The 25,480-nt window shown below is 48.7% G+C and overlaps 1 protein-coding gene across 2 annotated transcripts in view; it reads left to right on the top strand.

Moving 5' to 3' along the window:
* LOC308256381 (junctophilin-2) overlaps positions 1 to 24,953 on the top strand; it is a 38,172-nt gene extending 13,219 nt beyond the window's left edge. Inside the window, exons 2-3 of one of the 2 annotated variants that reach the window (XM_080684639.1) lie at positions 8,000 to 8,786; positions 22,087 to 24,953. In XM_080684639.1, the coding sequence (XP_080540765.1) occupies positions 8,000 to 8,786; positions 22,087 to 22,111 (812 nt within the window). In that variant the 3' untranslated portion in view covers positions 22,112 to 24,953. Of the gene's footprint in view, positions 1 to 7,999; positions 8,787 to 11,261; positions 11,763 to 22,086 lie in introns of those variants that run through there. The other variant, XM_080684640.1, reaches the window with a different exon arrangement.
* The last annotated feature ends 527 nt before the right edge of the window (positions 24,954 to 25,480 follow it).

The raw sequence follows: 25,480 nt of genomic DNA, 5'->3' as shown, positions 1-25,480 counted from the left end.
TGGCTATTAGACGAAATAGGCAAGATATAGACAAGATGATTGCCACAGGAAGTAAGAAGTGAGGAATGGCTGAAGCAATGAGACCTTGGTGGGAGAAGGTGGCCTGGGAGGTATCTTAAGGGAGGTGGCTTTGAAACTGGGCTTTGGCAGATTTGGGAAGACAAAGCTGAAAAGGCAGATGGGGTCGAGGTCAGGAAGACACTGGACTGTTAGGTAAGGACTTCCATAGGCAGTGGAGACCCCTGGAGAAGAGCTGGTCCTGATTCCTTTCTCTCCATCTCTGTTCGGCCCTCCAGGGACACTGACCTTTGGACCTCAGACAGTTTTCTAGAAATAGGCAGGTGTCTCTGGCCAGAAGGGGCGGTGTTCTGTGTCCATTCTCTCTTTGGAGGCACAGTCCCTGGTCTGGCCATTCATCTCTTCTCTGCCTCCAAGTGAACTCTGGATTTCCTAGACTTCCTTTGGGTTTCTGAAGCGGCCATGCTTTTGGAGCTGAGGTTTGACTTGCAAGGGATGTTCTCAGCTTTGCAGTGGTGCCGAGGCGAAAGCACTGACCAAGTCCCTTGTCTGTGACCACCACCCACTGCCACACTTACGTAATCATCAGCAAGTCATTTAAATTCGTAGTTTCAATGTTTCCAACTCTAAAATCCTAACCTATATCTGTTAGGATGTACAGGGGTGAGCAAAGGTAGGTTTACAGTTGTGAGTACATGAAACGGTTTATTCTTGTATTATTGATTAATTATTGCATTATTTTCCATACAAACTATAAACCTACTTTTGCCCACCCCTGTATATATTTTTTGGCCTGCAGGCAGCAAAAAACTAACTCTAAAAGACTTAAACCAGCACTTCCCATAGAAATATAATGTATGCAGGCTATGTATGTAATTTTAAATTTTCTAGTAGCCAGATTAAAAAAGGTAAAATTAATTTTGATAATATATTTTATTTAATGATATCCAAAATATTATCATTGCTAAATATTATCATTATAATTTATAATTATTAGTGAGATATTTTACATTCTTTTTTGTACTAATTCTTTGAAATTCAGTGCTCAGTAAACACATGTGTCTAGTGACTACCATATTGGACAACACAAAGTTAAACAACAAGGATATTTATAATCTCACATAAACAAGAATCCAGAGGTAGAGGTTAATGGAAGCTCAACAGCATAAACAAAGATTCAGGTTCCCACCACCTTTTGCTCTGCCATCTGTACAGTGTCACCGTTGTTCTCAGCTACCTCTCCTCATGGCCCCAAATGGCTGCCACTGCTCCGGGGTCATCTTCACACACAACAACATCCATCAGCAGAAAAGGGCATGTTTCCCTATATATTTGTCTTTATAAGACCTCTTTCCTGTCTCCCTCTCCCCACCCATCCAGCTGACTTTCCCGCAGGTCTCAATGCCAAATTTCATCGCATGGTCATATCTGATCCAATCGTTGGCAAGGTGGATAGGCCTAAATGTCTGGATTGGAGCAATGGGGATTTACTCCTGGATTGGGGACCTTTATGTGAGTCCCGTGGAGGAGGACTGGAGCCTGGAATAGAGTGGAGGTTCTATCAGCAAAGAAGAGGAGAGTTGCAGTTGGGTCACCCACAGTATTGGCACAATACCTGCTCCCCTGTCCCCCCCAGGTTGAGCCGATGGAGCTTCTCACTACCTGGCATTCGTATGTCATCTACAATGTCCAGTTCTGTCGGTTTCTTTAGAGTGGAGTGAGAAGTTAAAGGCACTTGCTGAACAATCTCAGTGTAGGAAATGTCTAGATTTTTATAATTTCATTCCCAATCTTTTATAATTATTAATACTGAATTTGAGGGCAATTTTTTAGGGATTGTCCTTCATGGACACCCACAAACATTCAGTTTGTTTTCAGAGAAATAAAACCCTCTTTTTCTTTAAAACCCTTTTTAAAAATTCTAAACACGTTGGCTTAGATATAACTATTAGTAAATCACATAACTTCCATAATGAGCACAGCTGATTTGGGAACAGTCTTAAATAAACATGCAACTCCATGTGGTTTCAGAAGTGTGTGGGCTATTAGAACACGGCCTGCCTGCCAGCACATCGGGGCCAAGGGCATCAGTTAGCAGGTTTCACAGAAGGAACGGAGCATGTTGGTTAATTGGAGGTTAGAGGAGAGGTTTCACAGCTCTACTCCAAGCGGCATATTAGAATCACTTACGGTGCTTTTAAAAACTCCAGTGTCCACAGCAATTAAACCATAATCTCTGGCTTGGCGAGTGGGTCTTGTACTACAGAAACTACTCTGTAACGTGTGTGTTTAGGGGACGTGGAGGCAGGTCTCACTGATGAACAAACTCCCACATTTTCTCCTTCCCAAGGATGGAGGCACGTTGGTCTCCCTTAGTCAGGGGTGTGCCCAAACCAGCGAAAGCTGGGCCTTTAAAGGCCCAAGGCTGCTTTCTTACAAACAAGCAGACCAAGGCAGAAAATGGGGGCTGGTCTCATTCCCTCCCTCTGATTTCTCTCTGTCCTCCCTGGGTCCTTTTCGTCTTTCCAGTTAATCCTTCCTGGGCCAGCATTCCCGAGCAAAGACTCTGACCTGTCAAAAAGCTAGCCTTTAGTCTTGGCCAGTGTGACTCAGTTGGTTGGGCATCATCCCGTGCACCGAAAGGTCACTGGTTCAATTCCCAGTTGGGGCACATGCCCAGGCTGCGGGCTGGTAGGGAGCATGCAGGAGGCAGCCTATCGGTGCTTCACTCTCACATTGTTTCTCTCTCTCCCTCTCCCTTCCCCTCTCTGAATCAATTAAAAAAATCAATAAAAATATTTCTTAAAAAGCTAGCCTTTACTGAGCACTTCCTTTGTCCTAGCTGCCTCCCATATAGTTCAATTAATCTTTGATCAACCAATCCTCCATACTCCACTGCCAAGTCCCAGCCCGTCATCTCTCTGGACCACTGCTGTGGCGGCCTAACGTTTATTTCTGTGCTGGTTGCTTAAATGTAGTCTAACCCTGGCACTAGACTCCAAGCCCCTGAAGGCAGGGACCATGTCAATTTATTTATTGCTTTAGCCCCAGCACCTAGCACCAAGATTGCAGTATCGACAGCAAACGGTTGTTGAAGTCAAGGAATAAATGAAGTAGGTCTCATTACCTCTAATTTAGGATAAAACAAGGCTCAGCAGGTTTAAATAAATTATGCCTATTTTAAAACTATTCCGTGTCAGAGTTAAGGTTAAAACTCGGGTCATTCTCCACTAAACCAGAAGGGCACTTGCAGAGAGAAGGCGATACGCAGGTTTTATTAAATTTAGGAGCCTGGTCTGAGGGACTGGACTGTATGTACCATAGTTATGGCCCTCACTAGCCTTTTATAAGTATCCCTGTAACTCCCAGAGTTTGAGCTGCTGAGCCTCAAGCCCTGAACAAGGGTGGCAGTCACTGCCAATCACTACTGAGCACTTACCATATACTGAGTCACGAGGAAAGGCAGATGTGGTCCCTGCCCCCGAGAGAACATAGGGTGGCAATCAGGAGAGATACAGATTCATCAGGTGTTGACTGAGGGCTTCCTGGGGCCTGAGAACTGTGCTAGATGCTGGGATCATAGCAGGACTACCTAGACAAGGCTCCCTCTCTCTTGGAAGCCAAAGTCCGGTAGGAAAGGCTTAAGGTGAACAAATGATCAAAATAAGTATCTAACTGCAACTGGGGAAAGTGCCAAGAAGAAGTACAGAGTGACACGACACCACGTGGCAGTACTCGGGAGTAGAGTTCAAGAAATCTTCCTGGGTGAAGTCACATTTAAGCCAAGGCTTGAAATATCAACCGAGTTGGCCAGGGGAGGAGGGAGGCGAAGAGCACGCCAAGAAGAGGAAAGGAAGCATGTGCAAAGGCCCTAAAGCAGGAAGGTGAGTGTGACTAGAGAGCTGTTCGAGAGGAGTCAGGACAGGCGGGCAGCCGCAGCCCATGCCAGGCCTTGTAGGCTCCTGAGAATCTTGCTCCTTACCCTGAGGCAGTGGGAAACCCTGCAGTGTTTACAAGGCCAAGTGAGGGGCCAGCCCTAAGGGGATCAGGAGGCACTTCCTTCCACAGAGGGCCTCTGGCAGCTAGAAAGCTGCGTAGGGTCCCCCTTCTCTCCCTCTTCCAATGCATTCTTCCTGTCCCCCAGAGAGCACTGTCCTGTCTTAGAGAGAGTCAGGCTGCGGATGGCCCCAGCACTTGGCTTTTCCAATCCTTCCCAGAGAGCCGTCACTCCCAGCCTCCCCTGGGTGTCTGTGCCTCTTGACACTTGCTTGTAAGTTTCCTAATATAGCCGAACTGTTTCCTCAACTGGTGACCAAGAGCTGCTCTTCTGTTGCAATCTTAGTTTTTCCTGGGCTTAAAGGGACCATGTCAACTCATCTCGTGCCAAATTTAAGCTAAAGGTAGTAGGGTTGATTTAATTTCACAAACTTGCCCAACCCAGAGATTAGATGTCTTCTCTCTTTCCCCAGTTTACCACCTTCTCTGCTCTCTTCTTGTTTACTTTTCCTTCTCCCCACTCCCCCACCCCCTTTCTTCTGAGACAACTCAAAGGCACATGGCTAGACATGGATGTGAGTTTTGGTTCTGGTGCTTTTATTAGCTGTGTCATCTTGGGGGAGTCTTATAGGAATCATTAAATACCTCTGCAGTCATTTCACAGAGCCCTTTTCTGATGGATAGAGCAGAAAGAAGAGAATAAACAGTTATATAATGCATGTTGTTCATTATTTATTCACTCATTCAACAAATATTCATTGAGTACCCATTTGGTACTGCCCCATACATTGAGGACAAAAAAGAACGAATCCATGTCTCCATGGAACTTACATCCCAGTGTGACTGGTCATTGAAGGGAGGGGAGCCCTGATGTCCCTCTTACCTCAGGCTGCTCCTGCCCACTATACAGAAGGGCTGCAAGCACCAGGGTCTCTCTCCAACAAATTAAAGCCGAATTTCTGGTGGTGAGGCCTAGGGGATCTGTATTTTATTTTCAGAACTTCCAAAGTGGGAGTCAGGATTGAGAACCATGGGCTCAGAGCATGAGCTCTGAGTGTCAGAAGACTTGGGTTTGAATCTGCCTTCTTAGCTCTCAGACTACCAACCTCCTCTCCTATAAACCAGCATCATCATGGGACCCACCTCACAGGACCCTGAGGGGTTTAAGTGAGCTCTTGACACTGTGCATGGTCCTAATGGGGTTCTTCATGGCGAAAGGCTGAGGTGGGGAGGAGAGGGGGCTTGAGCTGGAGCCGCCTGTGCTGGGGGGGAGGGAGGGGACCAGGCAGCCTGGAGACATGTGGACACGCTGTCCTCCCCTCCACAGTCACAGTGCCCCAATTTCTAGAAGTCCTACAAGTCAACGTGAGGCCAAACCTCAGTGAGCTTCATGTCCAACCATGTCATTGGCCAATAAAGCAATGGAGGCCTTAAGAAGAGAAGAGAGTTGCTCAATGTCACACAATGAGATGGAGTTTCTGTACGGGTTCAGACAATCGGTCAGCAATTATTTGTGGAGCACCTATCTGTGCCAGGCATTGTTCCAGGTGCTGGGGATACATCGGAGAACAAAACAGGAGACATCCCCGCCCTCTGGAGCTTCCATTCTAGCAGGAAGAGAATGACAATAAATACAGTAAACCCATCATATGGCATGTTAAAAGGTAATACAGGCAATAGAAAAAAAGTAAAAAGAGACTGGGGATGTCTGGGTGCTTGTGGAGGTGCAGGCAGATTGCAGTCAGGATAGGGCTCATGAAGCAAAAGACTTGACAGTTATCTGGAAGAAAAGAGATACAGACAGAGGGAACAACCCACGCAAAGGCCCCACTGGGAGCATGCCTGTTCCGCTGACCTAGGGTTCCCGTACCTGGCTGGCTGTTCAGTTACCCAGCCACCGGGGGCAGAAGGATTTATTTAATGAGAAGAAGGCCATTTGGGATTATTTGGTAAACCAGGGGAAAGTATCGGCATGTGTTTAAAACCAAAGCCCTGGATTCCCTGCCCCCAATTCAGTGAACCTTGTGTCAGGTACTGTTCTATATGCTGGAGGCATGAAGATGAAGGCAGAGAACTGGCTTTCAGTGGTGCTGTTGGGGAGAGACGGTGGACGGTGTGTGGGGGTAGGGGGAGATGATGAGTTGGTGGTAGCTGTGTCACATCTGGGGGGCTTCCATCTCCAGGCTGACATGTGGAGCTATAGAGGGAAGAAGGGGTTAAAGATATATTTGGGGCAGGGGGAGTCAGCAGGACATAGATGACAGTTATAAAAACCTGATGGTTCAATCACCCAGGGAGGATGGGGAGAAGGTTTTGAGAGCCCTGGGGAGCACAGCACATGAGGATGGTGGTGGAGTAGGAAGATATTGTGTCAGCTTTGTATTGACCTGTTCATACAATTCAGGTGACCTCACACACTAGCACAACTTTGTAGAATCACATTATTACACACGTATCTTTTCTTTCTGAAATTTTCAGAGATCTTAGCTCATTTTAACCTCAAACAACCCTATGAATTAAGAGGCAATTATCTCTGTTTGACAGATGAGGAAGTTGAGGCACAGAGAGGGTAGGTCACTTGCCAAAGGTTGCACTGCTAGTAAGGGCGGGGGCAGGATTTGGACCCAGCAGCCTGGCTTCTGCTGTCTGTGCTCCAAGACTACTACTCTGTGCTGCCTCTTTGCACGTGGTGGCCCACGCACAGTCTTATTCCCAGGAGCTCACGTGCTCACTCATGGACACACAAGGTCTCCTTGGCACACCACTATCCTGCATCCACATGGTCTTACATGGTTTCAGTTTCACTAATGCCCACAACCTCACATATTCATTTATCCTAGAATATCTCCTCATATTGTGCTTTGGCTTGAACACCCAGAACCTTTCACATACCCATAATGTCACCTCCATGGAACCTTGGGTACTCACCCCACTGTAGATACACTGCATTGCACACTTATGATCTCATATAGTTACATGGCCTTGCACAAATACACACTCTCCCATTCTCTCCAACAGTCACATGCTTTCCTACCTTCACACGACTGCAAAACTCACTGTCGTATTCATGCATGAACTTGGACATTCACATCACCTTGCACACTGCCATGACCATGCACACACATTTAACCTCACACGCTGACAGAGCCTTGCGTGCTGCACAACTTTGCACTCTGACCCTCTAACAGTCTTGCACCCTCAATCAACTTTGCCTTTCCTTGCACTCAAGACCTCGAATGCTCTCATAAGCGTATGTTACATCATTATGACAGACACACATGACCTTGGTCACCTTCTGTGCACTCACGGCCTTGCACATTCATGATTGTTCATGTTCCCACTACCTTGCACCCGCAAGTGTAAATATTCACATTACTGTACAAACCCAATGTCTTGCCTACTCACTCTTGCACCATCATTCTCTTGTGTGTAATTTTAAATCTGTGCACACATTTAAATTCACACACACAGTCTCACCTGCTCATACAACTTCACACTTAAAATGGACTGCTAAACTCAACCTTGCTCTATTTTGCACACTAAAGACTTTGGCGTGTTCCCACCAACAGAAATATCCACACCATGCAAACCCCTTCTGGCTTGCCCATTCGTGTTCTTGCACATTTGTTTAACGTCACTCCAGGGCCTCACCTGCTCACACAACTTTGCACATTGACGCTCTTATTCTCCCAACCTCACTATCTCGCACACTTGTGACCTTGCCATGTTCCCACCAATGAAAATATTCATACCATTGCACAAATTCCTTGTGGCTTGTCCGCTCATGTTCTTGCGCACGCGTGTAACCTCACACCCTCAGAGCCTGGCCTGTTTTCATGACTTTGAACTCCTTGCCCCTCCGATGGCCTTGCCCCTCCAATGGCCTTGCCCCTCCTGCCCTGGCACACCCAGGCCACTGTGCACTCGCAGGGGCCCCATCCTGCTGCTCCACTGACTCGCCCTCTCGCCCTCTCCTCGCCCGCAGGGACTTACCAAGGCCAGTTCACCAATGGCATGCGCCACGGCTATGGTGTGCGCCAGAGTGTGCCTTACGGGATGGCCGTGGTGGTGCGCTCGCCGCTGCGCACGTCGCTGTCGTCCCTGCGCAGCGAGCACAGCAATGGCACGGTGGCCCCGGACTCGCCCGCCTCGCCGGCCTCGGACGGCCCGCCCCTGCCCTCGCCCGCCATCCCGCGCGGTGGCTTCGCGCTCAGCCTGCTGGCCAACGCCGAGGCGGCCGCGCGGGCGTCCAAGGGCGGCCTGTTCCAGCGGGGCGCGCTGCTGGGCAAGCTGCGGCGGGCGGAGTCGCGCGCGTCCCTGGGCAGCCAGCGCAGCCGCGTCAGCTTCCTCAAGAGCGACCTCAGCTCCGGCGCCAGCGACAACGCCTCCACCGCCAGCCTGGGCGAGGGCGTCGAGGTCGCCGACGAGGCCGCGCCCTTCGAGGCTGACATCGACGCCACCACCACGGAGACCTACATGGGCGAGTGGAAGAACGACAAGCGCTCGGGCTTCGGCGTCAGCGAGCGCTCCAGCGGCCTCCGCTACGAGGGCGAGTGGCTGGACAACCTGCGCCACGGCTACGGCTGCACCACGCTGCCCGACGGCCACCGCGAGGAGGGCAAGTACCGCCACAACGTGCTGGTCAAAGGCACCAAGCGCCGCATGCTGCCGCTCAAGAGCAACAAGGTTCGCCAGAAGGTGGAGCACAGCATGGAGGGCGCCCAGCGCGCAGCCGCCATAGCGCGCCAGAAGGCCGAGATTGCCGCCTCCAGGTAGGACCCGGCGTGGGCACAGATGGGATGGGCCCACTTGAGGAAAGGGGTCCTGGGACTAGGCCACCTAGGAGGACATGTCTCCACACCTGTTTCTGCCCATTAAAAAAAAACACACAAAAACAAAAAACACCATCAGAACATCCTCCAGGACCTTTAGAGCGTTCATTGGAGGCGCTTCAGATCTGGTGTCACGTGTTCTCCCTCAGCTACGCCCATCCACCCATTTACCAACCCCTCCATACACTTAATCCTGCCATTCACCCAACCTTTCTAATATTCACCTGAACAACCAACTCTTCACCAAACGATCCACCCTACCCACCCACCCACTCCACTTTGTGTTTATCAATTCAACTATCCAGTCACCTAGCCATCCATCCGACCACCCAGATACCCATCCAACCACCCAGTCACCCATCTGTTCACCCACCCCTCCATTCACCTAACTTCTGTATTAAACACTTGAACAACCCTCCATTCACTCAACCTCTCCAACATCCATCTGAACAATTACCCATCCACTCAACCGTTTCTTCATCCACCCATCCAACTTACCATCTCTTTACCTACCCAACCATCCAGCCACCCAACCATCCAGACACCCATCCAAATATCCAGACACCCTTCAACCACCCATCCATCCTCTCATCTACAACGACCCACATTCACTCAACTGCTTCCATCTACAAGGCACCCATCCTAATATCCAACCATGTTTCCATCCACTGAAACAACATCCACTGTCACTCACCCAGTCATCCATCTGTCCGTCCGTCCTTCCATCCATCCAGCCATCCATCCAGCCAAAACCATTCCATCACCCAACCATTCTTCCATCCAACAATCCATCTACACTTCCATTTACTCAACCACTCTCACCTGCCCATAGCCAGCCCTGCCTTCATCCATCCTCCTTGCATCCATATTCTAACACCTTTATGTCTTCTCATTGTACTTCAGAAAAAGTTCTAATGTTGTCTTCAAACATTTATAGCATCTACTGTGTGCATGGCACTATTTTAAGTGGTTTACGAATATTGACTCATTCTGTTTCCTTAAGGACCTTGTAAGATCGATATTATTTTTATTTCCATTTTACAGATGAGCCAAATGAGAGATAAGGTGACTTGTCCCAAATCGTCCACGTAGTAAGTGGCCCTTCCTAATTTAGTTCCTACTTTCCTAGTCAAGCTCCTTTTCTACCATTCTTGACCTGGACCTGGATTTTTTCTCTGTGCTAGTCATGCTGGCCTTTTTGTCAGTTTTCTTTAGTTCTCCTGCCAGAGGGCTTTGGTTCTTCTGGTACCTCTGTCAGGTCGGCTCGTCTTCCCTCTTGCCCCTTAATTCCTACTTCTTCAGAGCTCAGGTCAAGCCTGAACCACTTAGAGAGCTGATGATGCTCAGTCACTGTCACAGATGGACTATTACTCAGCCACATTGACATCTTCTTAGAATGTCTTACAGCAACGTTATGTTGCTTAGGTGACTTGTTTTTAACCTACCACTTAATAGAGGGGTCCCTACGTACAAGGGGGTCTTTACGGATATAAATTCATTCTATCTTTACAAGCTATTGATGAGGTAGGTACTGTTGTCATTCCCTTTTTGCAAACCTGAAGTGAGCTGCAGGGAAGCAGTGGGGTGTGGCAGGACAATCGTAAAGGTACTTGCCTTTCCAGTGCCTGTAGCAATCCTGCCCGTGGCTCTAAATGGACTGGGCCGGAGGCCGTGGCACTGTGGTCTTCAGAGTAAAGCACACCTAGGGTCAAATCTTGGGGTTACATTTTTTAGCTCAGAGACTTGGCAAATCGGTTTGCCTGTCTGAGCTTCAGTTTCCCCATCTGTGGCAGCACTGCTTCTCAGTTGTGTGTTCTTGGACAAATCAGTTTTCTTCTTCAACCTCAATTGTGTCATCTATTAAAATGGGGTTGGTCTAAGGGTTGAGAAAGATGGGTGCAGGTCCAGTGGCTGGTTCACAGCCCTATAGGGGAATGAGTTCCTTGGTAAGCCGACTTCAAAATGGAGATTGGTGTGTTGGAAGTTTCTGGTGAGTGCTCTGAGGATCAACAATTGTGGGGAATAGAGGGAAGTAGGATTGGGCAGAGGGAGATGGGGCAGTCCCCTCAAAGGCCTATGCCAACCACAGGGCTGTGCTACAGTGGAGCTGACCTTCATAGTCAAGTTGAGGTGAGGGAGCTGGATCTTTACATCCTCTCAGCTGGATGCAGGCGGCCCTCTGGAAAGGGGCATGACCTGGGGCTGGACAGTTCTCTTCAGCCAAGGGCAATCCCTAGACAGGGCTGACAGCCGGCAGCACTCTGAGCAGCTGGGGGTGGGGTGGAGAAATAACGTCTTCAGTCCTGAAGGGGGAACGGGGTGGCACATGACAGTATCCATTACAGTCTAGACACCTAGCAAAGGCTCAGTAAGCCTTATTTGTCATGGTTGTCACTCAGTGTTTTCATTTTACAGATGTGGGAACTGAGACCCTGAGAAGGAATGTCATATGCTCAAGACCACCTGGCAAGCAAGGGGGAGAACCAGGGCTTCAGCCCCTAGCTTTCTGGTTCCACGCTCTGCCCAGCACATCTTAGTGTCGCTAAACTTCATAAACTTTCAATTGTTGTGAATGTGTGAGCAGTTAGTATCATTAAGACGGAAGGAAGGTATGGGAAATGTTCATAAGACTTCTTGGTTAGGGGCAGGGCCAGGCTTATGATCAGGGTGATCATATAATTTGTTGTTTAAAATTGGACACTTATGAGTTAAAGGGGGCACTTTAAAAAAATAAAACTTACATATTAGAATAGCTTTAGATTAAATAACTTTAGAAAAGTTGCAAAGGTAGTACAGAAAGTTCCCACATACCCTCTACCCGGTTCCCCCTGTTAACTTCTTACATGACCATAATACATTTGTCAAAGCCAGTTTGTTCATTACTATTAACTAAACTCCAGACTTTGTTTGAATTTTACTAGTTTCCCACCAGTGTCCTTTTTCTGTCCCAGGATCCCATATTGCTGATAGCTGTCAAGTCTTCTGAGTGTCCTCTGGTCTGTGACAGGTTCTCTGTCTTTCCTGTTTTTCTTGACCTTGACGGTTTCAAGGAATATTGGTCAGGTATTTTGAGACTGTCCCTCAATGCTGTTCTCATAATTAGACTGAGGTTATAGATTTGGGGAAGAATACCACAGAAATAAAGTACCCTTCTCATCACGTCATATCAGGAGCACAGAATCCCAACATGACCTACCACGGAAGATGCTGACCTTGATCACTTGGTTAAGGTGGTGTCTGCCAGGTTTCTCTGCTGTAAGTTACCATTTCCTCCTTGCCATTCTCTGTTCTTTGGAATACATTAAGTTCAGCTCATACTTGAGAAGGAGAAGGTTCTGGAATTAAGCTCCAGATGGAGGAGTATCAATATGTATTATTTGGAATTCGTCTGTAGGGAAGACTTGTCCCTTCTTCCAAATGGGGCATTTTATTTCTTTATTTTTTATTTATCTTTATTGTTGAAAGTATTACATATGCCCCCCTTCTTCCCCATTGACCCCTTCTGGCCAGCACCGTCCCCCACCCCAGGCCTTCACCATGCTATGGTCTGTGTTCATGGGTTATGCATATGTACAGATAGTTCTTCGGTTCATCTATTCCCACCCCCACCTTCCCTTTGAGATTTGACAGTCTGTTCCATGCTTCTATGTCTCTGGCTCTGTTTTGTTCATCAGTTTATTTTGTTCTTTAGATTCCACATATGAGTGAGATCATGTGGTGCTTGTCTTTCTCTGACTGGCTTATTTCACTTAGCATAACACTCTCCAGGTCCAAATGGGACATTTTAAATTATTATGCTAAGTGTATGTAGTTATGACAGGCATAAGCAAGGACTGTCCTGGGACATAGCAGAGCTTAGAGTAGGTAAGAGTGTAGGCTCTTGACTCAAAAGGCCATGAGTTAGAATTCTGGCCCTTGTACTGAAGAGCTGTGTGACCTTGCCACGTTGCCTCACCACTCGCCCTGGATTCTCGTTCCTCCTAGTGCTGTTTTGAGGAGTAGATGAGTGAATGCCCGTAAAATGCCTGGCACAGAGCAGCCAGTGCTGAAAGAAGTCATTGTCATCATCTAACATGTCTGATTTTAAAGGTGAGGAAAAGAAGCTTGGGGACAAGGAAGGATTTCCACAAGCTCTCACCTACTGGGTAAATTCATGCCCCCCCCCCCACCCTGCCCCTCTGCTTTCCCTGCCCTCCTGCCCTTGGACATGAAGGTGTTGAGCCCCTTCTGAGAAGCTGCCAGGCCCAAGAATGAGAAGGTGGTATCCGGCTCCCTGCACACGGTGCTGCCAGGAGGGGAGTGCAGGGGACATTTGGATTCCTCTTGTGTCTGAGGAACGTGTCCCGTGTGCCCATGAGGCTGGTGCCATGCGGGGGGCGGCTGCCTGGCTCAGTTTAAGCTCGGAGGGAATTTCCAATTAAGCAAATCTTTGGGATAGGAGGAAAAGCAGGGTTGTCTCCCTCCTGGGGGCGCTGGTGAGGAATCGGGCCACAGAGGGACAGAAAGCTTACCCTGCAGCCACCAGCCTCCTGGGCCCCGGCAGGCCCCGGGGGGTTCTCTCTGCTGTGACATTAGGCTCCTTGCCCCAGGCCTACCTGGAACTTGTCAGCTCAGAGTTTAGGATCAAGACAGCTTTTCCAGAGGGAAGGGAGAAAGCTGGGATGTCTCCCCCCCCCTCAAACGGGCTATGGCTGGAAAAAGATTCTAGACCTGCTCTGTCCAATATGGCAGCCATTAGCCACATGCGGCTGTTGAGCTCTTGAAATGTGGCTGCTCTGGATGGAGATGCGCTTTAAGTGTGAAACAGGCATTGGGTTCCACAGACTTAGGAAGAAAATAATGTAAAGTAACCCACGAATCATTTTTTTATATTGATAACATGTTGAAATGGTTATATTTTAGATATATTGGGTTCGATAAAATGTATTATTATAATTAATTGCACCTGTCTCTTTTTTACTTTTGAATGTAGCTACTAGAAACTTTTAAAATGACATGTGTGACTCACATTATATTTTTATTGGGCAGTGTTTTTGCTCTAGATCAGGGGTGGGGGACATCCAGCCTGCGGGCCATATAAGGCCTGTGACATCATTTGGTCTGGCTCTGTCTAGGCATTCGGGGTGAGTAAATTAAATGTTTGACCAAATATAGCGGTTAATTTTTAAGTTGATACTTTCATATGGCCTGCAAATGATGTTATAAATATCCACATGGCCCTGGGCAGAAAAAAGGTTCCCCACCCCTGCTCTAGACCCACTCAGGCCCCTAGGAGCTAGGCCAACCCCTTCACTGACCAGATGGGGAAACTGAGGTCTGGAAAGGGATGAAAGGAACCCTAGCCACTACGTGGTCGGTAGGGAACTAAGCCTCCTGCCTTCTGATTTTGTGGTGAAGAACTCTTTCTGTAATACCTTTTAAGGTCATAAATACTGAGCCTGGGAGGGAAGCTGGGATGTTTGGGAAGGTGTCTAAACTTTTCTGGTTGTCATGCCAACGCCCTGATGAATGGCTCCCATCTGGAAGGAGCACAGTGAGTGGTTAACAGTGAGGCTTTGGGTCTGCTTTGCGCTTACCGTATCTTGCCTTCTCTCCAGACTTCAATTGTCTCATCTCTGGAAGGAGACTAACGATCTCTACCTTGAAGTGTGTTCATGGGAGTTAAATCAGAGACTGCGTGTGAAGCCCTCAGCACAGGGCTGGAAGCAGGAAGTGCTCAATACATGTGAGCTGGTGTTGTCTTTGTCTGGTTTTCTTGTTCTTGTGTCCCGGCAGCAGAGGCAGGGCTGGCCTGCACGGGTTCTCAGCTGTCCCAGGGAGGGAGGCTTGGAACATCAGGTTCTGTACCAGGGTGGCATCAGTGTGGCCCTGAAGACAGGGCACCCTGAACTGGTCTGTCTTCTGCTTCTCCACCTCCACACCTCCATCTCCTGCCCAGACCAGCCCTGGGAATTCCCAAGTTTAGTGCAGGGTTAGAGCTGGCTTTGTGAGTTACTGAGAAATGAGTTTCTCAGGTGAACAGGAACCCCGGGTGGTACAGGAGCTAAGAGCTTGGACTGTGGAGTTGAACAGACCCAGGTTTGAATCTGGTTTCAACTTCTTGTAAGGTATGTGTCCTTAAGCCAGTAACCTCACCTCTCTGGATCCCATTTTCTTCTTTATTCCTCAAATAGGAATTATATTAATTCTTCCTTCAAAGTATGGCTACAGAATAAAAGAAATAGCCCATTAAAGGGCCTGTGCTTTGAAGGCGTGCAGGGAGGTAGAAGCTGTTCTTGTGAATCATGTGCTCATTGAAGTGTCTCCCCCGAGAATGAAATCCCCCAAGGAAAGGCCCTGTCTTCTCTCATAGTCCCTGCAACTGTTTTCCACACTGGCGTCTTCTGCACAATTCCAGATTTTGTTAAATCCATGTACCACCTCTACTTACCATTTTCCCCTACTTGCTGTTTAATCTCTGTCTTTAATTCAACTTACTTAAAACACATGCATTTATTGAAAAGGAAGACTTTTGAGTCACTGGTCGAAGTGGGAGACCCATACTCGGGAAATTCGGAAAAGAGGACGCTATTATTCAAGTCTGAGGTCAAACTCTTAGTGCCAGAGGTGCTGAGCCCAAAGTCTGCTCTCCTTTTGCTCAAAAGCAGCATTGGCAAGAGATCGGCAGGTATGAAATACCTGTGGGCACCTGACCGAGGTTTGTCCCTGACTCACAAGAAGAAGGGACCTGGTGCCATTTCAGGCTCAGACTTGGCGCTGCCAGCATCCATTTCCCTCACCACCAGGGTACGCAGACCACCCGGGGGAAGAGGGCCTGACCCTGGGCCAGGTCTGAGGGAGAGTCTTGGTAATTGCCTGTGTTTGAGCCTGTTTATTTAGTTTCATTTAATAAATACCCACATAGTCTTTATTTCTGGGTTCCAGGCAGGATTCTAATTACCTTACATATAATAACTTACAAACAACAACCCTGAGGAAGGTACTCTTACTCCCATTTTACAGATGAGGAAACGGAGGCACAGACAGGTTAAGTATCTCAAACAAGGTCGTTCAGCCGAGTAATGGGCAGAACTGGGAGTTGAGACCCCAGAACCAGGAGACCTGGTTCTAGAATGTTCTTGACAAGTCTGACCTTTGGCCAGTTTTCTTTCACAGACTTTCATGAGTGCTTACTCTGTGCCAGGCTTGTGCTGGAGCACTGGACACCCAGTGGTCAGTATCCTTGGGGACTCCCAGCTTAGTGGCAAAGACACACAGGGAGGGGACAGCATCTTGGTGGGTGCAAGGGAGGCATGAGCAGAGTGACTACCTGCCCCAGGGTGGTCTGGCAAAGCAGATGGATGATGCTGGTTGAGAACTTGCCAACTGGAGAAGAGGGAGAGAAAGGTCATACCAGGTAGAGGCATGGAGGTAGGAATGCGTGTGGTGTATTTTGGGAGCAGCGAGTCATTGGGGTACTGGCGTGTATGGGGAGAGAGATTAGAGATGAGGCTGGGACGGCAGCCTGGGGCCAGGTTAGGAGGGGCTTGGAGTGCCAGGTTAAGGAGCGTCAGATTTACTATGTGGCGGGCATGATTTGAGTGCTTAGCTGAATACACTTATCTAATTCTAACTGCAGCACATAGAGATTTTGCTTTTAACGTGGCCCAAATCACACAGCTAGTAAATGCTAGAACTGAGATTCTGGCCCCGGACTTGATGTTCTTAGCCACTACACTATTCTGCCATGCAGATTTAGTGAGCTTCTCTCTTTCTCTTTGCTTTCTTTTTCTTTTTTACATTGTTCAGAACAGCATTCTTTTTTATATATATGTATACATATGTATTTTTTAATTGATTTTGGAGAGGAAGGGAGAAGGAGAGAGAGAGATAGAAACATCAATGATGAGAGCGAATCATTGATCAGCTGCCTCCTGCATGCCCCCCACTGGGGATCGAGCCTACAACCCAGGCATGTGCCCTTGACTGGAATCAAACCCGGGACCCTTGAGTCCACAGGCCAACACTCTATCCAATGAGCCAAACCAGCTAGGGCCAGAACAGCATTCTTGCTCAACTTTAAGGAAATTCAAAATAATAAGAGATAGAAAGTAGTATAACCCCTCTCCTATTTCCACCTGAGTTGAACCTCTGAAGTACTCTTGTTAACAGTTCACTTATGGCATTCTTCCACATACTTATTCTGCATGCCCCCGCCCCAGTCTACCCCCACCCCAACTGGTTCCACCTACATTATGTTCTTCAGCTCGCTTTTTTTACTTCCTATGTTTTGAGATCTTTTCATCTTATGCACACCAATCTGCCTTATTCTTTTAACTAGCAGCTTAATATTCTATAGCGTGGATGTATTGTGATTTACTTAACTGGATCCCCCTTCCTTGGCAATCAAAACCATTTCTAGAAAGCTCTTAACCAGCCTGACCTTTGGCCAGTTTCCTGAAGACCCTGGGTTTTCATGGTTACAGATGAGGCTTCAGTGAACATCTTGCTCATATTCTTGCTCACGGAGCTGGTTAAAGGGATGGCTCAGCCAGGCACCTTCTCCAATCACACACCTTCGAGCATCATTGGAACATATTGGAAATATAATGGCAGTTAACCCGGACCTTTGCAAGGGACTGACTCCTGACTCTCAGTGGATATTCATTGGGTATTGAAGAATGATTGTTCCAAGGGGTGCAAATTATTTGCCTGCTGGGGGGTCCCCATGTCTCTGCCTGTCCCTGCTTGCACAGATCTACATTTAATGGGTTACATGTCTAGAAATGGAATTGCCGAGTCAAACAGAACGTGCACTTCAATTGTTATCAGAACTCCAGTTAACCTCCGAAGGGTAGCACCCAATTTATACTCTACCCCCACCACCAATAGTGCAAAGAGGGCTGCTTTCCTCACACCCTCAATAGCACCATGTATTATAAGTCTTTTTCATTTTTGCCAAATTGTTTGAAGACAATGAGGTGTTCCATGAGCCCAGTGGCCATCGTTCACTGCCCATGCCCATAGAGGCCATCGTTCACTGCCCTTGCTCTCTCTCTTTCTGGCTCTTGTCCCGAGATTCCTGGATATGGGGCTCCATTGATGGGGTGAAACTCCCTTGAAATGTTGGACAGACACCCCACCCCAGACTCCTGCCATCCATCACATCCCTCCTTCTAGAATTACCAGATGAACAGAATCCCTTTGCTCTCAGAAACTGGAGACCCGGGTGAATGGAATGTCCCGAGTTGTCAGAGCCAGACTCTCCTGACATACACGAGGCAGCTGTGACTCCATGGCCGGCCTCTGAGTGGAGTGTCTGGGGAGAGAGAGAAGAGCTTGCCTGGGTCTCTGGCAAAATACAGGGACGACGTATTTAGGGGAGCCAGGCCTTCCAAGCTTGGGGAGTGGAGAACCAGAGGAAAGACCCTGAGAGCTCCCATCAGCCCTCAGAAAAAGCTGGTCAGAGTGGAAATGCACCTTCGGGAAGATGCAGCCCAATGTGCTCATTTCACAGGTGGAGAACCTGAGGCCTAGAAAGGACAGTGACTCAAGGTCAGAGCAGAGAGGAGTGTGGCCAGAGGGCTCTTGTGGGACCTCGGTTGGCTTCTGGGTCACACTGAAAAAATCAGCGAGTCAGGGCACAGGGCTCCGGGAGGCGGGAAGCAATGCTTTTCTCTCTCTCGGCCCCGGCACTCTTACGCTCTAGCTCCAGAACCTTTCCAGCTTGATTTTTTCAGCCTAAACAGCAGAGTTGGAAAACAGACAGGCCAATAGCCTGCAATAAGAGAGAAAAACGCCCCCCCTTCCCCCCCACTGCAAGGGTTTCCCTACGTCTCAGGGAAAGGTCCAACTGCATGAAGCCAGTGCTTGGCCCGAGTAATGTCAGAGACTCGGGGGTCAATGCCAGGTTGGCCCAGACAGAGGTGTCAGACTGACCGTTACAATGAGAATGGTCGTGGCTGCGCAGGGTATGGGCTTGAGGGCTCAGACTAAGGGTCAGGCTGCCTGGGTTCTTTCTAGTCCTGGACACTTGCTGGAAGTGACTTTCCCCGGAACCTTCTGTACCTCCATTTCTTCATCTCAAAGATGGCGGTCACACAAGAACCTGCCTTGTTGGACATATGAGAGGATCAAGGGCTTCGGATAATGCCTGGCACAGCTCAGTGCCCCGTTCTCACTACCGAGTGCCAGGCTCTGTGCCACGTCCCTATATTGCATCATCGAATGTAATCCTCATGAGGGAGGTGCCATTTATTATATTAACCCGTTTCACAGATGAGGAAACCAGCCCCAAGTCCCACAATAACTGGCACAGCAAGGCTTCATATTCCCTGTTGGAAGGGAATGTTACTGTCCTGCCTCGACCTTGGCGCGGGTCCATACTTGTTTGTATGCCAGAGCTGTTGAGATCATAGGCCGGGGAAGTGGAGGAATTGAGGTACAGACCCCGTTCTGTTGCTCGCTGGCTGTGTGTCCTTGATCCACTCAGAGCCTCACTCTCCTCGTCTATAGAACGGGGCAGTAACAGCTTGCCTCCCAGATCGTGGTAGGGACTAGCTGAGATGATGTGTGTAGAGGATTTTGCACGGTCTTGACGCTCAGTGGGTGCTGGATAAGGAGAGGCCGGGGCCGGTTTTCTCATCATTCTTCTTACCCCAAGATTCCGTGGCTCAGAGAGGCCAGCAGGCTCCTCCTTCACGCTTCATCTTCCCCCAGTGCCGTCCGTTCGGTACCCCTGCGTTTCCAAAGCCCAGTCTAACTTCCACCTGACTTCCTACGTTCATACCAGTGCGTCTGTGCCATTGAGAGAGGAGTTAAAAATAAAGCCCAGCCTTCAACTCCTTCAAGTAAACACCCAGCTCTCTAAAAATAGCTCCTTTGCCACAGGTCTCTCTCTGGAGCCAGGCTGGCCTGAGGGATGGAACTTGGCGAGGCTGTTGTCACAGCCAGGTAGGCCCCAGGCCAAGCGTCCACGTCACCCCACCTGGCCTCTGAGCCTCTGGTCCGGAGGGGAACCGAGTGCCCCTTATTTGTCCCCAGCCTCTTTTCTGTCTCTCCTGCCACCAGCCCCTCTCGCCACACCACTGTCAGGGCCCCTCCTCCTGCCCTATACTCTTCTCCTCACAGCAGCTGGAGTGAGCTTTTCAGAATGTAAGCCTGGCCATGCCACTCCAGTGAGCAAAACCTTCATGGGGTCTTTAGTTTGGATTTCCCTGAAAGCAGAGCCTGAGACAAGGATTTGGGTGCAGGTAAGTTGAGTGGGAGGTGATGCCAGGAAGGAGGAGTCGAGAGGAAGTGAGTGGGTACAGTGACGCAGGGAAGAAGGAAAAGCCAATATAAATGTCTGTTATTGAGTCGTCACTGAAGGCCAGAGGCTGGGACCTCATACAGAGCACCTCCAGATTGTGCACCTGTGGGGTGGGGGTTGGGTGGGCAAAGCATTACCCATTGGCTCCAGCCCCCCATTCACGGAAGATTTCTCCTGGGGGCATAACCCCCCGGGACTTAGAGATGTGCTTGTTCTCGGGGCCGCACACAGCATCAGAGCAGGCTCTGGGCACAAAATGGAATGTTTCCTGGGACAGGAAGTGCCAGGGGAAGAAACTTCAGCCATAGTCCCGTCAGAGGGCCATTTTCTTTTCTGCCCATGGTCCTTTGCACACGCTGTTCCATTTGCCTGAAATGCTCTTTCCTAACTCTTTATCTTGCTAATACCGTCTTGTTCATCAGGCCTCACCCAGCTCAAATGTTTCTTCAGGGAAGCTCTGAGCTCCCATCTAGTCTGGGTTCCCTGTTTTACATGTCCCTGGCACTCCTGCCTCAACTGCCACCTCCCCCACTGTCTGTACTTACTCTGTTTTCCTGTTTGGTTGTACACTACATGAGGATAGGGACCCTGTTTGCCATGTTCACTGCTGGGTACCAGCACCCAGCACATACGTGAGGCTCAGGAAGCATGGTGAGTGACTAGTATTAGGTCTCAACCATCGCATAATGGGAGGCACCTTCCATTGGACTCATTTAAGCCTTCAAACACATTCAACAAATATTTGTTGAGCACCGACTATATGCTAAGTCATGTTCTAGGCTCTTAGGGAAGAAAACCTAAAGATCCTGACCTATGTGGAATTTACATTCTGTTTGGGGAGGTAGCATAGCAGACATCATAAATTGCAGAGCAAATTGCCTCTATTTTTTTTTTAAATTTATTAATTTGAGAAAGAGAGAAAGAGAAACTTTGATTTGTTGTTCCACTTACTTATGCATTCATTAGTTGATTCTTGTATGTGCCTTGACCGGGGATTGAACCCGCAACCTTGGTGTATCAGGATGACACTCTAACCAACTGAGCTACCCGACTAGGGCTGCAAGTAGCCTCTTGGAATAAATGGCCTCCTTGAGAAAGTGACATGAAGGAGTTGGAAGAGTTAGCCAAGGGGATATCTGGGGGAAGAGCAGCCCAACAGAGGGCAGAGCAAGGAGAAAGCTCCCAGGTGGCCACAGGCCGTCATGTTCTAGGGACAGCAAGGAGACCGGCATGGTTGGTGTGGGCTGAGAGAGGAGGGCAAGACTAGAAGAGGCCAGAGAGAGTGTGGGGTGGGGTGGGGACAAATTACTAGGCCAGTATGGGAGCCTTTAGCCACATGGGGCAATTTATTTTACTTTACTTTTTTAATATATTTTATTGATTTTTTACAGAGAGGAAGGGAGAGGGATAGAGAGTTGGAAACATTGATGAGAGAGAGACATCGATCAGCTGCCTCCTGCACACCCACTACTGGGGATGTGCCCGCAACCAAGGTACATGCCCTTGACCGGAATCGAACCTGGGACCCTTCAGTCCGCAGGCCAATGCTCTATCCACTGAGCCAAATCGGTTAGGGCACATGGGGCAATTTAAATAGAAATTAATTGAAATGAAATAAATTAAAAGTTCCATTCTGGAGTTGCAGTAGCCACAGGTCAAGTGCCTGGCAGCTGCCGTATTAGACGGCACAGATATACTAGTAGACCATTTCCCTCATTGCTCAAAGTCTGAGGGGACATGCCTTAGCAGGGCCCTGCAGGTCATTCATGGTAGGGCAACAACCTTGCCCACGCATAACTGGGCACACATCCTGGGGTCCTTTCCTCACCTCCCAAAGTGGGTATGATTAAAGCATGCAAGGCCATTTGGTCCAGCCCCAGACAATGTCCGAATGCCTTTCCCAGCATCCTTGCCAACACAGCCCTGTAATCACTGCTTCTATATCTCCAGGCACGGGAAACTCACCACCTCCTGAGACAGTCCAGGCCGACTTTGGACAGCTTTGCTGTTGGATTTGCTAAAACCAGAAGAATGTTCTGCCTCTTTGTAGCTTCTAAACATTGGTCCCTGTTCTGCCCCCAGGACTGTGTCATTAGAACTGGTCAGTAGCAGGGAACAGAGCCTGCCCATAGTGTCTTAGCCACTGGGATTATCTTCTCATCAGAAGATCAGAGAGGCAGCTCCAGGATGCCCTCAGGGACCCACCTCCACCTTCTGCTCTCCTTAGAGTGTAGCTTCTGGTCTTTTCCCCAGAGATGACCCCTGTATCCCTAGCTTCAGCTCTGTATTCCAGGGCAGAGGTTGAAATGCAAAACTTCTCTTCAGGGGAAGTAAAGCCCCCCCGGGTTTGTACCTCATTCTCCAGAATGGATCACATGGCCTTCCTTTGATGCAAGGAGTCTGGGAGGTGAATGTTTTTAGCTGGACACATCGCTTTCCTGAACAAGATGAGGCTCTGTTAGTGGGGATGAAGGGAGAATGGGTGTTCGGTGAGCGGCTAGCGATGTCTGCAGAGACAACCCTGCAGAGATTTGAAGATTGTGACCTTAACAGCCCCAAGAGTCTTCTCTGATCTCCACTTCTCCAGGCCCTTCCCTCAGCTTCCCTTTTCACGTCTCCCCACTTCCTCCGTTTCCAATTGGAGAAACAGAGGCACAGGTTTGGTGATCAAGAGCAGAGGTTTGGGGCTGGGACAACACTGGTTCCTTCCGCAAGTTGCTCTCCTGAGCCTCAGTTTCCCAACAGGTAGAATGTGGTTGAAATTAGTATAGAACTTACTGCTGAGGGTGTGAGGGCAAAATGCAATAACCCACGTAAGGGACTAACCATATTGCCTGACACACGGTAACTGGCTGCTCAGCAGTGGCGGTCGTCATTTTTATTATTATAACTATTTGCCCTTGCTTCATCGGTTCCTTCTGGTGTGGAATGCAGAACCAGAGAGCCCAGATCAGTTGAAAACTGCTGGGATCGCTGCGGTGTCTCCATTATCCCAGCAGTCACCCCCGGAGAGCCTCTCTCCTTCTGTGGAGAAGGGGTGTGGAGTGGGACTGCAGATGGGAGGGAGGGGCTGCCATGAGGATCCATCTCCAAAGCCGCCTGAACTAAGCCACATCCTATCACATTACTGCTGAAGTGCCATTCCCATCAGTCAGGCTCGTGAAACCCTACCTGGGAAGGGGGTATTACCGCAAGGTCACGGCTGCCCGCTGCCAAAAACCGTAACCCCACAGGGGGTTGCTGTGGCTTTGCCAGGAGCCTGGCCAAGGTTGGGGGTCCCTGAGCTCTGACCCACCAGGTAGAGGGTCAGAAACGCGCATAGTGGGCTTTCTAGAAGGGAATGTGTCAGAGGCTCACTGGGGCAGTCCCTGGGCTCCAGACCTGCAGAATTCTTCCCTGGCCACCCCCTGGGGTGGAAGCAGAGACAAGCATTGTGTGGCAGAGAAGCCGCCCTGGAGCCCTAACGGTTTCTTCCCTTACTTGTTAACAGGTTACACGTCCACATGACTCCAAACCCCAGTTATACAAATGTAAAGTCTGTCTCCTTGTCCTGCCCTCCCCTTGTGCCACCTCCTTACCCCATGGGCAACCATTGTTTGCAGTTTCTTCCCTCCCAAAGGTACTTGTTGCCTATATTACGGTGGAACTTAGGAAACGGTTCACATTTGACCGTGTTTGACTTCCAAAATGTAGACTTCATACAGTCCACCTACAATGAGCAAATGCACATTGAGATGCCAATTTTCCTCTTTCTTACATAGAAGGTAGCATGTTAAGCATACAATCCTAAATCTTGCCTTTTTCTCTTCACTGTGTATATATCAGAGATCTTCCCATATCTTTCCAAATGTAGAACTTTACCAGTTTTTAACACTTGCATCGTGTTCCAATACATAATTTATTTATTCGGACCCCTGTTGTTGAACAGGATTGCTTGGGTCGTTTCCAGAATTTAGCTGTTAGAAAAAAGCTGTAGACTCATCATTTCACGCATGGACTAGTATATTTCTAGAATAAATTCCCGGAAGTGCAATGACTGATCAAAGGCCCTCTGTAGTGGTGGTCCTTCTTTATCTGCCTTTCCACCGTGTGTGAGGGTGAGAAGGCCCCGCAGCTGACTGCTAAATGACCTTGGGCAAGTCCCTGCCCTCTAAGGGTCTCCGTTTCCTGGGGCACTGAGCTCTCTTTGCCTTGTCCTTGGGAAAAATAGCTGTCCCAGATTCGCCTCCTTGCCTGGCCTTTCCCATGCCCCAGCCATGCGCAGCTACTGTTGCCATGGCTTCTTTGGGAGATGACTTCAGCCCCGATGGAGGCCGAGGCAGCCCATGGAAGAGCAGGCAGAGGGGACCAGCAGGGGCAGTGTGGGGGAAGGTAGAATTCCCAAATGCCAGTCACTGATACACTTTCCTGAGCCATACCATATCCATGTGCCATCTGGGTTGTTATTTCCTTACTAATTTAAAATACTTTAACTTTATTAATCCTACATTTATAGCAATGAACTTTATTTAGTTCATTGCTATAAATAGAAGTCAGTGCTATATAAAGAGAAGTTAGAAAAAACACACAACAACCACCAGAAAATACACACAAGGAAAAGATAATACAATGAAGTAAACATCATTAAACCGTCCCTCAGCCCGGCTGGCGTGGGAGGTCACAGTTCGATTCCCAGTCAGGGCACATGCCCGGGTTGTGGGCTCGATCCCCAGTGTGGAGCGTGCAGGAGGCAGCTGATCAATGATTCTCTCTCATCATGGATGTTTCTATCTCTCTCTCCCTCTCCCTTCCTCTCTGAAATCAATAAAAATATATTTAATAAAATAAGACTGTCATTTTCTAAGAGCTACCCACAGGGAGAAGAGAGGACACCTGTACACAGCTTGGGGTGGGGTGTGGTGGGGGTGTCTTCAGCTATCCCAGCTCCTTCATGAGCAAATTGCAAGGTTGTTGTTTTCTTTTTGTTTTTGTTTTTTACTCTCAGATGCTTCCTGAGACCCACTCGGAGAATTGTCCTATGATAAATAGGGGAGAGGAGACCTTGTGGTCAGCGACAGCAAACCTCTAGAGCTTTTTTTTAGTAACCTGGTTTTCAAAGGGGGGTTGCAGAAATTGTCCAGGGAGGAGGTGAAACATAAGGGTCTGAATTTGCTGAGACAGTTAACTGTTTTCTAGTTAATGTCTATTCTGAGAAGTAATATGCTTATTAAATAGCTCTTAGATGGGTTGGGTGTGTGTGTGTGGAGAACCCTGCTTCCTGGAGTTTGCCAATTTCCAAGGTGTAAATACTGCCACTATGGCTGATTTCAAGCTATCAGTGTACGAGCCACTGAATGCAGAGCTG

This window comes from Plecotus auritus (genome assembly GCF_963455305.1).
Source record: "Plecotus auritus genome assembly, chromosome: 8".
Classification (NCBI taxonomy): domain Eukaryota; kingdom Metazoa; phylum Chordata; class Mammalia; order Chiroptera; family Vespertilionidae; genus Plecotus; species Plecotus auritus.
This window is presented reverse-complemented; position numbering and strand designations above follow the sequence as displayed.